The 15122-nt window shown below is 43.8% G+C and overlaps 2 protein-coding genes across 5 annotated transcripts in view; both read right to left on the bottom strand.

The window, feature by feature from the left end:
• Positions 1-299: 299 nt before the first annotated feature.
• Positions 300-8232, bottom strand: safb (scaffold attachment factor B). Of its 4 annotated transcripts, none has more exons than XM_070960401.1 (21): positions 7933-8232; positions 7513-7603; positions 7152-7216; positions 6803-7003; positions 6654-6713; positions 6532-6571; positions 5294-5720; positions 4886-4929; positions 4691-4800; positions 4417-4566; positions 3842-3930; positions 3501-3550; positions 3306-3385; positions 3031-3173; positions 2749-2860; positions 2379-2575; positions 2061-2238; positions 1728-1810; positions 1537-1595; positions 1365-1419; positions 300-1274 (listed from the first exon to the last, which is right to left on the bottom strand). In XM_070960401.1, the coding sequence occupies exons 1-21, from the start codon at positions 8083-8085 to the stop codon at positions 1154-1156; spliced, it is 2508 nt and encodes an 835-aa protein (XP_070816502.1). In that variant the 5' UTR covers positions 8086-8232; the 3' UTR covers positions 300-1153. The 4 variants fall into 4 exon arrangements, with proteins under 4 accessions (XP_070816502.1, XP_070816504.1, XP_070816505.1 ...); XM_070960403.1 differs by having other exon boundaries at positions 300-1271; XM_070960404.1 differs by having other exon boundaries at positions 5294-5687.
• A 163-nt stretch (positions 8233-8395) lies between these two features.
• The window catches only part of malt2 (MALT paracaspase 2), a 7664-nt gene continuing 937 nt past the window's right edge, over positions 8396-15122 (bottom strand). Inside the window, exons 3-17 of the mRNA XM_070961133.1 lie at positions 14974-15122; positions 13954-14084; positions 13644-13788; positions 13369-13556; positions 12776-12872; positions 12472-12522; positions 12023-12115; positions 11707-11910; positions 11301-11478; positions 11130-11204; positions 10859-10986; positions 9973-10122; positions 9675-9832; positions 9365-9502; positions 8396-9120 (exon numbers count right to left, since the gene is read on the bottom strand). The exon at positions 14974-15122 is cut by the window's right edge and continues 18 nt beyond it. Coding sequence (XP_070817234.1) covers positions 8698-9120; positions 9365-9502; positions 9675-9832; positions 9973-10122; positions 10859-10986; positions 11130-11204; positions 11301-11478; positions 11707-11910; positions 12023-12115; positions 12472-12522; positions 12776-12872; positions 13369-13556; positions 13644-13788; positions 13954-14084; positions 14974-15122 — 2308 coding nt within the window. The 3' untranslated portion in view covers positions 8396-8697. The remainder of the gene's footprint in view (positions 9121-9364; positions 9503-9674; positions 9833-9972; positions 10123-10858; positions 10987-11129; positions 11205-11300; positions 11479-11706; positions 11911-12022; positions 12116-12471; positions 12523-12775; positions 12873-13368; positions 13557-13643; positions 13789-13953; positions 14085-14973) is intronic.

Here is a 15122-nt window from a genome sequence, read left to right as displayed (position 1 = left end):
CCTGAACAAGTTTCCACAGTACAAACTGTTTGAGCTGACAAGCATAATGACTCACTTAACCACCAATCCTGAGTCAAAAGAGCTAGACTCTGTGCACGTCCCCAGAATATTCAGCGTATAATTTATATGCTGCATTTATAGAAGTAAACTGTATTACAACAGGACGCTCTCAAGGAATAGCTGCTTCAGTGCGTCATGCCAGGTTGTATACTCGTTTTTACGTCCTCAATGTGATGCAAAAAAATTGTAATCAGCCATTTAAATGGAGACAGGGAGTGTGTTTCCATATCAACACTGCAAAAAGATGAAAAATATTTTATTGGAGGCAATTTCACCCTGTGAATTTTACACTGCCACTGAACTGAGCATGGCGACTAAACAACCCCGTCAGCAGAAGGACAGGAAGACAAAATATGACATTCATGCAAAAGGAACACAAACAAATCTGATTTACATGAAACGTGTGTTGAAACATTACATTTACATTAAATTTTAGATTTTAATCATGAACACATACACACTTCTGGGGCTTCTTTTAGCATTATCCAACAATCACACAAATCAAATACTATATAAAAAAAACTAAAGCACAGACTGAAATATTTAAAAAAACATGTATAGTATGGTGTCCGACACGTAGTTTAAAAACCGTTTCATCAGCAGCATCACTTCACCAACCACCTGTCTCATAAAAAGAATAATGTCAAATAGGAGCCTCGGGAGCAAGTTAACTGCAATGAAGGCTCGTTTGATGAGAATGGAAAACTTAGAAAAGGCTTCAGACACAAACTGGGATACAGAGAGAAGACTGGTGAGGTTAGGTCCATCCGCCCAGGTGGCCATAAAACATGTGAATTTACAACACAGAGCTCTAATGTGACTCTCCACCACAGGCCAACGTGTTCTTGCAAGCAGACAGTTGTGTTATAGAAACATGGTAGGAGGCAGCGGATCACCACCATCACACACACTCGGTGGGAAAATAATAATAATAATTAGGAAGCGAACAGAAAAATAAAGATCTACATCAAAAGTGGATTGGAATTGTGTCAAAAAAGAATTCCTGATCTAAAAACATGTACAAAACCAAGGTGGTCACATCCTTCATGATATGACGTCCTGAAACGGTCCCACTATTGTCCTCAGACAGACGTCAGTAGCGTCGACCAAAGGCTCCGCCCTGCAGCCCGCTGCCCTGCATCAGCTGGTTCTGTCTGTTGAGGGCTCCAGAGAGGGACTGAGACGTTCCTGTGTTCATGTAGCCTCCACGGCTGCTGATGAAATGCACACAAACACACATCAATAACTGTTCTGGTTGCTCAACAACAACTTTTATTCTGTCTCACATTCACTCTGATACTCACCCTGCCATTCCTCCACGTGCCATGTGGCTCTGGCCCGGGATGGCACCGTCTCTACCTGGAACAAAGGATAAATATCAGACACGCAGACCAAGACCACAGTTGTTGAAGCTCTTTATTAAAAAAAAAGCTGAAGTGGGAATGCAAGCACACATTAAAGGACGGGAATGCCTACTTTGCCAAGTTCTGTCTCCATCCATCTTCCGGTTGGAGTCCCAGTCTCGATTTCCTTCCCTAAAAAGACAATTAAAAAATTATTATTATTATTTTTTTTTTACATGCTTTCCCTCCTTCAGTGAAAATGTCAGCACTGGACTCTGTTTAGGTTTTCATATGGCTCGAACTTAAGCTCAGGTTGGTGCACACCTGGGGTTGATTCGCTTGTCATAGCCTCCGCTCCAAGACTCTCGGCCGTCTCTGCCGTGTCTGTCCTGCCTGTCTGAGAAGTGCTGCGAGCAGAGACACGAGGACAGTTAAACTCTCTCACACCAAGGTGCAGTAAAACACATGGATGTTTCACCCTTGCCATACCATAAAAGGTATATTTTAACTTAAAGGACTTGTTAAAGGTGAAGTGCCTGTTAAAAAGTGCATGTGATACATCTCGACTGCAGTGAAACACAGGATTCTGAACAGCTGTAATATGATAGCAGCTGTAGCAGCGGAGATTAAAACACATCAGCTGTTGTGGCCTCTTACCTGACCATCTCTGTCTGCACCGATGCCACGATTGTTGTCACGCCTGTCCATCATCATGTCGTCTTGGTAACGGCCCCGGTCCCTGTGGTCAAAGTCCTGATAACGTTCCTGTCGAGAAAAGTCTGAACGGCCGTAACGGTCATCCATGGCCATGCGTTTATCGGGCCAGTCTTCCTTCCTAATGAAGGAACAGACAACAACATCAGGAACGAAGCTCGTCCACCGAGCTGCCCTGAAAAAACTGAAGCTCTCGCTCTTATTGCTAGTCGTACTGTCTGTTCTGGTCAGCATCAGCACATTTTATCAGTCATTCTGTACCTGCCATCCATGTCATAAGGCCTCTTAACGGGGCGTCGCTCCTGTTCAAATCGCAACTGCTCCTGCTGCCGCCGCAGCTCCTCACGCTCCCTGAGGATCCGTTCCTGCTCACGCCGCCTCTCATACTCAATACGTAGCCTTTCCCGCTCCAAGAACTGACGCTCCATACGGTCTGCATCGAGGCGCTGCTTCTCAGCCTGGGAATCACGCCATTCATGGTTTTCAGTAAGGTTATGAACTCTTGACTGAAGTAAGGCTGACTGATAGCAAATTGATACAGATTTGCAACATAATATCATGCAGGGACAGTGACAGTAATGCAGTGAGAGAGAGAGAAACTCCTTGTTATAAATAAGTCATGTGACAGTACCTCCAGCCAGTGTCTCTTCCGGATCAAGTGTTTCCTCTCCTCTCTCTCCCGGAACAGACGGATTCGCTCGCGCTCACGGTCCGGACGGTTGTCACGATCGCGATCCCGGTCACTGCAAGAAGATGGCACAGATCAATCTCTCAGCACTCAACGCTCTGTTCTTAAAGACAAGTGAGTAAACACAGCTTAATAACATCGATCAATAACAGATCTGTATTCATACACAGCCTTGTTAAGGCGTTCAGACTGCTGTTTGTGGACGCCTCCTCCTGTGATCCTTACGTGTATCTGCGCCTCTCCACCTCTCTGATCTCCCTCTCTCTTTGTCTCTGCCTCTCCCGCTCTCTCTGCTCTTTGATCTGGTCAAACGACAGGATGTCTTTCTTCTCCTTACTGGGTGACTTGCGGTCCCGACTCTTTGTGCTCTAAAGAAAGGAACGAAAAAGTAAAAGAAAAGTGAGGGAAGTGTATCTGGAGGGAAAATTACAGAATAATAGGAAAGACAGCAGGTAGTGCTAATTGCACAAGTTGTTGTTACAGGGCGAATGTCTGCTTACTCGTTCCTTGCTTTTGGTTTTGACGCTGATGACAGGCTCTCCTTTGGACTTGTCCATAACTACAGTCCTCTCGTTTCGCCCTATCAAACAAACACAAATGATACAGTCAAGAAAGCAAGAACATGTTTAGAGAAGTGACATTTTATCAGCGTTTACTTGATATGTACAAAGCGGAAATCATCCCACATGTCTCACCTTTGCCATCTTTTCCTTCTCCCTCAGACTTCTCATCCTTTCCATCAGATCTAAAGGAAAAAACAACAATGTGAGCTTTATCAGAACCATGTCCACCAGCATTTTAACAGCAGTTCAACAACTGCTTTACTTTTCTCCAATTTAGCTGATAGCTTATCCGCTCTTGAGCAACACAGGTCAGGGCTCCAGCTGCTGTGGTTATAGTTTACCAGTGGAGCATGTCATACTAAAAATGTATGCACCCAGGATATTTAAAAGCACAATGGACCAAAACACAAAGCCGGAGGAGTTCTTAGTAAGAGGCTTTACTCAAACATGCGACAGCTTGTAAGTGGTCTTACTTTGAGTCGGATGAGTGTCTCCTGTCACCACCAGACTTCTTGGCGTCATTCTTGTCTGCTGGCTTCTTCCCCACAGGCTCGTTTTTAGCCTGCAGTAATTAAACAGGAATTTATTTATTCACAAAAGCTGACTCAAAGGATTAAATTCCAGATTGATCGTACCGTACAATGAAATTACACATGAACACTTAACTAAAAAGAAGTTATTTCTGGCCCAAAAGACATTCTAATCTTTAACAAAATATTATCTTCTCTCCTTGTTAGTACAGGCTTCACATTAGACTCGAAGCATGAAATTTACCAGCACCGGTATGTTCTGTAAAGGCTTTGCTTGGTGCTTCATTGGGTCTTATCTTAATGTCTCTGTGTCTGTTCTGCTTTAAGGAAGCACATGAACTTTCATAAAGATTATGAATAGACTCGTGGGTCTATATTTAGGTTTGCATGTCAAGTTGAATTAGAATTGTGTCCATCAGGTTAGCAAAACCATAAAATTCAAACGCTAACATTCACTCAGATCCATTAGATCTCGATCCGAGAGGGACCCTGATCACCGGAGAACCTCTGGCACTCACCCGCTCCACAGAGATCATCCTGCCATGCAGCTCGGTCCTGTGAAGGTGGCTGATGCACTTGGTGGCTTCTTCTGAGGAAGACATGGTGACAAAACCATAGCAGCGGGCGCCGGGGCTCTTGGCGTTGGTTACAACTTTAGCACCAACAACCTGCAGGAAATGGACAGATAAAGAAGGGGAAGCAAGACAGAGAGGTAGAGATTATCTACGATCCTCACTTTTACATCCAAAAGAAAAGATGTGCAGATTCTAGGCCTGGTTTGCTCAGACTAACCTTGCCATATTTGCTGAAGAGAGTCTTCAGATCAGTCGCTCTGGTTGTAGAAGAGAGGCCACTGACCCACAGATTCCTGCTATTGCCTGCTGCAGCGCCGCTTCCGGCAGCTGCGCACAAATACACGATAAATCAATGAGCATGTATCCACTGAATGTGAAGGATCGGAAGAGGGGAAAATCTTTATTCACTCACCCTTTTCATCTTTTGACTCGGTCTTGCCCTCTTTTTCCTCAGAGCTAGAGACAAAGAAAACAAGCCATAAATACACAGCAATGAGGACACCTGGATCCTCTCCTCATACAGATGTACACATTTATGTGTTTTATGGAAGAATACATAACCGACAGTGATCAGCCCATCATGTACCATTGTGCAGTGATTAAACAGTGAATAAATGGGACTATACCCAATGCCAATCCCATAACATTACTTGTTAATGGGTCATAAAGTGGATACGTGAGTGTAAGGCATGACAAATGAAAACGGACAAATGCACAGAACGTTTTTACCTCCAAAAGAGCATCCAAATTTTGCTAGCACAAAGGAGCCAATGCAACAGAGATAGCCATTTTGGTTTCTAGTAGACAGAAAGCAACAAACCTCTTGTTCTGATCATCGCCCTCTACAGAGGAGGACTCTTTCGCTGTGGAGGCGGAATCCGCAGCAGCGTTCTCTTCTGTCTTCTCATCATCCTCACCCTTCTTAGACCCCATTTCTGAATCAACAGTTTCCCCCACAGCGCCCTGTTCGCTTACACTAACATCCTGCGAGCTTTTGTTTTCAGCGTCCAGAGTCTCTTCTGGGACATTCTGTGTGTCCCCAACCTCTTTGGTGTCAGTCTCCACAACATCCCTGTCGCGGTCCACATCTCCAGAGGCGGCCTGGTTGGGCTCGGCACCCGTGTCGGACACATTTTCTTCCCCTCCGGCGGTGGCAGCTTGCTCTTCTTCAGGGTTCGTCTCGTGGCTCTGGTGTTGATCTTCAATAAGTGGCTCTGATAAACAAGACCCGGCTACTTTGTCATTTTCTACGGATTTAACAGGAATAGAATGGCACAGAGTTTAATCACTTCTGAAACACAGCAATGGTTAACGAGGAACTGGCAAGGCCTGGATTAGGAACGTCATGACCACTGGCCTGTGATCTTAGAACTATGAATCAAAACGATGAAGCAGACCCTAACGAGAGACTGGAAAAGAACCCAAAGGCTGGAGGGCAACCAAACAACTAATGCGACTAACACTTTGGCTCATTTCTCAAGCTGAACCACCTAAATCTGTTCACCTGATCCAAGGCAGACAAAGAGTTCGTTGTTGAAGAGAGCCACAAGATCAGCGGTGCAGCAGCAGCTTCTCGCTGCAGTCCCATCTTCTTTCAGCCTTTGACTTTGCAAGTGTCCGTTCGTGATATAACAGAACTTCAGTTCAAGTCCAGCAATTTCATGTCCAGCTGATATCGGAGTCAGTGTCCTTAAAAATTCGAAACAGTTGAGGAGTCTTGATGAATCTTCTTTGTCTTGATCTTCACGTGGCGACCTAAAAACACTGCAATCACCAGCAACAGCTCACACCTCCCTCACCTTGACATTTAATTGCTGTCAGTGTGCATCAACTTGTTAACCACTGCTGGTTGACTAATGCAAGAATGTAACTTGCTGCTCAGTCAATATTTACCATGGAAATTATGAATTATGCTCAACCAAATTTCAACACAAAGCCAGCAATTCCCTTTGGGCTTCCAGTCTCTCTTCCTGGTTGAAGCTAAACAAGTGTTTGCATTCCAAGCTCAACACTGTAAAAAGATGCCTCCACCTTTTTATAGACCATTTGCTACAGTACCTGTTTCTTCTTTCACGTCATCTGCGTTTGGATCCTGAGTCTAAAAGAAAAGAATGACATCTCAGTGAATGTGACTGTTTGTGGAAAATATGAAAATGAAAAACATCTGTGAGCGAACATACCACATCGATCGACGAGCATGTCATATATTCATCCCTCTCTAACGTCTCAGACTCATCCATCTGTTAAAATACACACAAATGCAGTCAGAAGTGCCTATTAGAAACACAAGCTCACAATTAGTAGACAAGTTCACAGTGTAGTCTCTCACCGCTGGATCTCTTCCTTCATCTTCTGAAGCCCTGTCGTCATGCTCTTCATTCAGCAATGCGTCTTCATCGGAGTGAAAATTCTCTGCTGCGTCTTCATAATCCTCGGCTGGTATTCCATTGTCATTCTCCGTCTCATCCAGAATGTTCATGTCGAGGATGTCCATCTCTTGCATGCTCTCATGCTCATCCTGAATCTCCTCCTGACAAATAAACGGACAAATTTAGCTAAAATTCAAGAGCAACATCCAGAGACTATCAACTTCGCAGTCGTTCAGGAGGGCTTCCTCCACAAAAAGCATCATGCTCCAGCAGTACTTGAATGTGAGAAAAGAAATTCAGCAGACTCACAGGGCCGTCGTGGGAATCCTCCCCGATAGCGTTGTCCTCCGGTTCATCGTTCTCTTGCCTTGTATCTGGAGACAATTTGCAGCAGGTTAGAAAATCTCATCATTTGAGTGTCTCACAGGTGTCAAAGAAAATTGTGGCGTGCTGGATTTTACATTAGGTGGACAATCTTTATGCAACCCAAAAGAAATTCTGTGACTGTCATAGAGGTGATTTTCATCACTTCAGCTGGCACATCGACATAGACCTTTTGTCCATATTCAGGTTACACATGCATATTCAGGTTACACATGCATGAAGTGCATGAGTGTTTCCAGAAACGACCGGTGCAGAGCGTGTGTCCGTAAGGTCAGTCAAACTTTACCTCTTGCAGTCCGTTTTGGTGTAGCTTTCTTTGGGGCTGACTCCGGAGCGACAATAATCTCATCAGGATTCCCACCCTCTTCCTCGATTGCCTGTTTTGGGAAGATTTGAGAAAAAACACAAACGCTTTACTAGACTGTACATACGGAAGTTAATACAGAATTAACGTCAACTGTGTGAAAAGATACGAAGATGACAGCGCTTAACGCTAACGTTAGCTGTTTGACGCAAACGTCCATCAGGCTAACGCTAGCATGCCGTTCAGGTCAATGGGCCTCGTAAGCTAAGATAGCATTAACATTTTAGCCTGTTGGCATTGTTGAGTGCACTCACAAAGCACAAAATGCAGGCTCCTGTTGCTAGTTCGGGCATTAACCCAATTAAACGCCTAGTTGCTTAACAAGTGCGCAGTTAAAAATACCTTTTTCAGACGCTCCGACAGCACGCTCTTCACGCCTGTGGTGTCCAGGTTTCGTTTCTTCAGCTCGGCCTTCAGATCGATAACTCTCAGCTCTGACAATTTACGGACCTCCGCGCCCTCTGGGAGCTCCACGTCTGCTGATGGGTTAGCCATCGTTTTGTCTGTGAAAGTATCCCTTCAGCCTGAAACAATCCTTTTGTGCACTTTATTTACCAAAGCTAGACCACGAATGTATGCAGCTGGCTAGCAGCAATAGTGCAAAATGGAGGCCGCGTCGAGCCCGGCTGACGTCATGCGCATGCGCAGTACAGTTGCAGTGCAGCGATGAGTGAAGAAGTTGCGCTCATTTGTAAACATTAATCAAATATATTGAAAATGCATGTTCAGTGTTAACACAAGCTAAACAAGAAATATGGACGTGTTTCCAAAAATCTATAAAAACCTGAGGGCATACAACAGTTGTACCGTTCATCTTAAGAGGCTGTTTATTTTCTCACACGGTTCACACATGTTGAACTCCATCTGCACTGATAAGCTTTTCCATGCATTATAATGACTCATATTCTCATTAAAAAGTTTCTAAAACATTACAAAAACTTAATACATAGTTAAAGATAGACAAAGAGAATAGGTAGACAAACCACATACAATGAACTGAGTCCTGCTTCAGGTTTACTGAAACAGCAAATTACAGTCCCCACTTTCTTGTTTATTTCTTGTGTATTTCATCAATGTGTAATGGTCATATCACAGGCTTCATAATGCTTATAATGAATGAAAATTGTACATGTCAGTAAATTTGTAGTTTGTGTCATTTACTTGAGTGTGGGGCAAGCTTTTGCTGGCAACAAGATGCCGAGGGGGGTCGAATAACTCTGGACTGACAGTCTCCTCTGGTATATTGGGACTTCTGGATGAAGTGAGAGAGTCGGTGATGGACGTTTCTCTGCCAGTTTGTGCATAATATGACCATGCACTTGAGGCTGAACCAACAGAGGCAAAGGCCTCAGCAAGGGAAGAGTCCAGGCTGAAGGATGTGGAGGCAGAGCAGGTGTGAGACGGTCGTGGTTCATGCAGGTTGAGTTTGGAGACCAGTGGTTTACCAACTGTCACTGTTTGCTGTTCCTGTACTTCTTCATCCATGTTGGAATAGGTGTAATGAAGGCAGGCGGTGAAGGTGAGCTCCCTCTATAAAGACAGTGAAGAGCAAAATGTGCTTTTTAGCTTTGGAGAAAAACATTATGAGGTTTCTCAGCTCTGAGTTATGACCTCTCTTTACTGCAGACCTAATTACATCTTTTTCAAAATAAATCTTGACTAAAATACTTAAAATGCCAGTAATTTGTCTCCAGAGGGCACATTAACATTCACCGGGTTTCTCCTTGGATAGAAATAAGACAGCTGATTATGAAAACAATGACAAGTGTCTGACCCTGAGTCTCTGCAGGCCTTGGATGCGCGTGTAGAGACTGGGGACGTCTGGTGAAGGAAGATTTTCTTCGATCAATAATAAACCACCGGCTTCCAGCAGAGTCTCCTGGTTACTCTTCTTCAGATCAATATTAACATCCTGCCAAAGGAACATAGAATACAGTGTAGAAATATCCACTACAATTAATTAATTACCACTTAAAATATAGCACATTGTGAAACACTAAAGGATTTCAGATCACAAGCACAGTGAGTCATCACGGGCCAGAATAAATGTTTCAAATCTTCATACATAAAATCATCAAACAAACCTCTGGGAAGTCAGTGAGCTGAGCACAGCAGGAAGCGATTTCTGCGGGCTTCTCAAGTATCCGAGTGTAGATGACCATGATGTTGGAGAACTCTGCAGCAAAGCCAAGCTGAACCTTCACTCCACAGTCAAACTGCAGGCAAAGGCTCGTTGGTAGAACTGTGAAGAAAGACATTTGAATTAAGTCCACATTAAGGCAAAAACGTTTTGATTTCAAAGTTGAACAAAGTAGTCCACATATATGCAACACAAGACTTGCAGTATTGAACTATTTAAGCTAATGTTTGTGAAAAGAATACCATGAGCAACGGCCCACTGCAGGTTCCGGACCGAGTGGGACGCAGAACAGTCAGAGGTTTGTATCTGATCGGTGAGGGAACGTCGTTCGCACAGATTACTGCGCAGCTCCAGAGCCTGCCGACCTCGTGTGATCTCACAACGACCCATGTCTGTTAAATAGATTTAAACATACAGCATGCATTAATCAGAGGTCTGGCTAGGACCCACAGAGGTGTGTTCCATCGCCTGTTATTGCTGTAACATGGCTGAGAGGCAGGAAGAGTCTCAACATGTTCACACACAGTGACATCAGGAGTACATTCAGACTGAAAACATTTTCAGAATGGTTTGAAGCATTTCTCCAGTTAAAGAAAAGTGTCTCCAGAGCAGTCAGAAAAAAGACAGACATAGAAGCAACCAGTACCATTACAGACATTTACCAAAGCAGACATCACAGCAGGAAAAGAACAAGTGAAACTAATAGCAGTAATGATGTTCCGTTCCAGGTGTGTCAGTAAGCCGAATCAATGAGCCAACATGCACAACACCAGAGCCCTGCAACTTCAAGAGTGAAACATTTCAAACAAAGAAAAACACAACAGTGTTTGGCAGTCGAATAAGATTTAAGCAGATCATTAACAGATACTGCAGCAGATGCAGAGGAGATCAGACGCACGTGCAATAATCTGAATACAAGCAAGCAAGCGTGCATGCAACATAAAGGGCTGAAGGAAAGTTCACATACAGGAGCTACTTCGGTTACACAGGAACATCTCAAACATGAAAACGTCCGGTGAAAACATGCCTTCCATGCAGCTTAGCTTGCAGCTCATTGCATGTCCCTTTGGTGAAAGTCTATTGTAAGCATAAATCAGAGATCTCATACATCACGTGTCCTCTGCATACCTTCGGCCACTCTGTCTAGCATGACTGTGACCTTCTCATCTTCACAAACTCGCCGTTTGAGGAAGCTTATGAAGATGCCATTTGACACATCCTCTCTCTTCACTTCATATGCCTCCGCGTCTACGCATCTAAACACAACAAGCTACATGTGAGTGACACCTGAGGCAGATTACTTCAGACGCATATTCTGTCATCTCCGAGAGTGGATGAAAAGCAGATGAATTAAGGCAGCACAGCTTGAAAGTGAAGCGTGGGAGAATCTGAAACTTACGTGGCATATCCAAACACTATGTTTGCTGTCACTTTCAGCAGTCCTGGTTGTACGATGACATCATCATTTGGGTTTCTAAAAACAGAAATCATTAGAAGCACGAATATGTACAGCAGATGATCCAACCTGGAGGTGACATAAAAACGCTGGTGCAACTAAAAGCATTTGCACCTTTTGCGACACATGTCCAGCAGGAACACATTAAGTCCAGTCTCTTTCTCCTGCATCCTGGTCAGGATATTCTGCACACACAAACAGTGCTCTGATGTGTAGGAGGCTGGCGCATCGATGGGAACCATGAAACTGTTGCCGTAATTCTCATAACCATGGCCAGCAAAATACAGCAAGCCTGTGGAAGGAAGGGCAAAAAAGTGTTCCACTAACATGGTATCAAAAGCACATAAAAACTGTCAAACACTGAAGTGGCCACAGGTGCTTGGTCAGCCCTAATATCTTATTTTGTTAAAAAACAAACAAAAAAAAGCTTCTTGTATATAAACAGTGTCAATTCCATTTTAATGTCGTAGAGCAGTCCGTGGTATGAAGCAAGTTTTGAACATATTGCCCATAGACCAACCATAGACTCCCTTATCGAGCAGCAACAGGAACTCTGTGACGGCGCTGTGCATCTCCTGCCAGTTGAGGTCGAGCAGGGAAACCACCTTGAAGTCCATTTGTCTGAGGAGGTTGGTCAGCTCGTGGACGTCGGCGATGGGAGCAGAGAGCTGAGTGTGATGGAGGTAGTTCATGTTGCCAATCAGGAGAGCGACTTTGTCTGTTGCTGTGGAGGGAAGATAAGGCGCCATGAAAGAACCACTGACTGAACATTAGAGTGTTTATTATGATCTGCTGAACTGTATTGTGTCTACAGTATTTGTTTGGGGAAAACTCACCGTAGAAGTGCTTGGCTGATGAGGGGGGATTGACCATCTGTTGTAGCGGATGTCTTCCTGGTCCGCAGGTTGACCTGTGAACTTCCTGTGAATCTGTCAACAGCAATACAAAAAGATGAAAACAAAATTAATAATCCTGTGTGCAGACTGTTTAATACCTAATTTTCATTTCTCCAATGCTTGGCAACTACACATATTATACACATTGCTTTCTTTTAGTGCACAGTTTGGAGATTTCAACACACACAACCTCCCAACAGCAGCAGCGGATTTAGCTTTCACTCGCACACAAAATTAGGCTTTACTTTACATGACGTGTTCTCACTGATATACATACAAAAACAGGAAATAAGGTGAGATGTAATGATGCAGAAAGTGACAAAGGAACTAAAGTTCTACTCTAGTTCCTCTATTCCCTCCTGAATATTCTATCAGATCACAAAGAATACCTGGACCACGATCAACTTCTACCCAGGAGGCATCAGTGATGGAACTGGGGCCTGTATAAAAGCACAAAGCAGGAAGTTAGTCACTGCACAGTACAGCACTTGAGCTCAAGTGTTATACTGAGCCTATACAGCAAATGGGCAATGTAAGGATTACTGCTGGTCATAATATTGGAAATAAAACAGGAAAGTCATAATATTCACTGAATTATCTTGAGTATTTTAACTCGTAAAGACCTATTTTGATCTTTCTCATCTATAATTTTACATTCCACGTATAGAAACGAGGAATGTGCCTGGGTCTCACCAATAGTGACCGTCGCTGTGTCAGTCCACGCCTTGTGGTACAAATTGAACACCTTGCATCTGTACTGTCCTCTGTGTGCTGTGGTCACACATGGGATCTACAGGGAACACAAGAATACTCAACTACACACTGCATATTGACATGGAGAGCAAATGGTTGTAGAATTAGCAGTTAGCCGTGTTATGATTGAAAGTCTTGACACCTTCATTGGTGAGGCCTTACATATCTCCTTTCATATGACAACGTACAGTACAAACACTACCCTAACCTTCATCTCATCCACATTTCAAAAGTGTTTTTTTTTTTAAATCATTATTATTTAATATGTCTAAGATGACACATACATGAGTTTGGTACAAAAAAATGTAACAGAATTTTAAAAATACAGATTACAATCAAGTGACAGATAGGGCCAGTCTCAGAGGAGCTCAAGCTAAACAAATCCCCTTTTAAATGTAAAACAGACCTGGTTTTGGCAAACTTCAATGTTTGTTTATGATGACAGCATGGTAGTTTTATACTTGTTGCATTGGTTCAAAACCTTACTCTAAGTGACCTGTTGAAAACAGCAGGTATGCACTGAATACACTTACCTTGAGTGAATGTGTCTTGTGTTGTCTCATGGGCACTGTGTTGTGGTACCACTCATACTGGGCAGGAGGGTTGGCCTCTGCGTAGCACTCCAGGAACAAGGTGTCGCCCTCAGACACTGCGTGGGACTGAGGCTGATGGGTGATAAGCAGCCCACTCACTGAGCCTGCGAACAGACTGCTGCCGCTGCCTGAAATGACAAGATTTACTCAGACACTGCATCACATGCTATGACATGAAAGAAAACAAGCGAAGGGAAGAGAAGGGCATTCGGTACCTGCAGAGCGGACAAAGCGAATGTGAGCCCACTGGGAGAAGACGCAGTTTTCTCCATGGCTGACCCTGCAGATGTAGTGACCCTGGTGGACTGGTGCTAAAGGACACAGAACCAGCTCTGGCGTACTGCCTGTCTCATTCAAAACCTTAAAGAAATAATCAACCAATAAACAATTTATAACTGACATTTGATAATAACTATCTAGGGAGCTAATTGTAGGTCGCATGACCATCACAACATTAACATTAACATGAAAAGGTAACACTTTTTTCGCCTTAATAATCACATATTCCTAAGATGTTGGACTGACCTCCTCTTTGCCTCTGAACCACTGGTAGCTCAGTCCAGGAGGACCAGAGGCTCTGCAGGTCAGTACCACCGTGTCCCCCACTGTGGCCTGCTGGGACTGTGGCTGCACTGTGATCCGGATCAGCTCTGCCACTACCACCCACCCACCCACCCACACACACACACACACACACACACACACACACACACACACACACACACACACACACACACACACACACACACACACACACACACACACAGGCACACAACATAATTAATGCTTTTAATTTCTTTAACAGGCACTAACTTGTGAACATTGCTACATCTATAGACAAAAATTATGTCGAAAGAAAACTTGCACCCTCTGCTTGTTTATGTTTGACAGAGTCAAGGCTGTTTCTTCCTGCTGTCCACAGTAGAAACATCAAGGAGAGAGTTTCAAAATGAAAGAACTTTAAGTCTTTATCATTTTGGCCTACATTTTAATAGCTTCTCACAGCGTATGTTCCAGGGGTCCGGCCTTGCTATTGTGTATGCACACTCATTGATTTGGTAACTAAAATAAACTGAGTCGTCACTGTCATTATACTTCAATGGCAAGTCAGCATGTGCGTGCTGACTGAGGTCTATTCCAAAATAATGCAGCAGTGCTTCAGTAAATGTGCTTCCACACTCGAGTGATAATGTATTTTTTGAACATTAAAGCAGGCAAACATTTACTAGTAGACCCCAAAGTATGAATATGAACCTGGGTGTGTGCACAATATGTGATCTGTGATGCTTTCATATGCACCCTGTGTTTATTGTGAGATTATAAGAAAACATTTGGTACTACCGCCAAATTTCTACTGACAAATACCAATACACGCATCTTCAGGTAAGCAGATATCTCTAATAAATCATAGTAATGTGACAGGTGTGAAGTCAAGCATAAGGTAAAGGCCAGCTAGGACACAAACCCAAGTTTATCTCAGCTGGATAACTTTGCTGTTTCCTAAAAACACTTCCAGGCATTTGCTATATGTCACTTCTACCTTACCTGCGGCGGTGAGGTACTGCACAGCTTCCTGGTGGTCCATCTTCCTCAGGCAGTGAAGCAGGAAGTCCAGCGAGCAGGAACGTTCAGCTAGCCGAGCCAGGAGTTTGCGTCCTGGGCTGCCTGCAGCGTTCATCACCTGGAGTGAGAAG

The sequence above is a fragment of the Chaetodon trifascialis genome, chromosome 4, assembly GCF_039877785.1.
Source record: "Chaetodon trifascialis isolate fChaTrf1 chromosome 4, fChaTrf1.hap1, whole genome shotgun sequence".
Classification (NCBI taxonomy): Eukaryota; Metazoa; Chordata; class Actinopteri; order Chaetodontiformes; family Chaetodontidae; genus Chaetodon; species Chaetodon trifascialis.
Note: the sequence above shows the minus strand (reverse complement) of the source record. Positions and strands in the feature narration are given on the sequence as shown.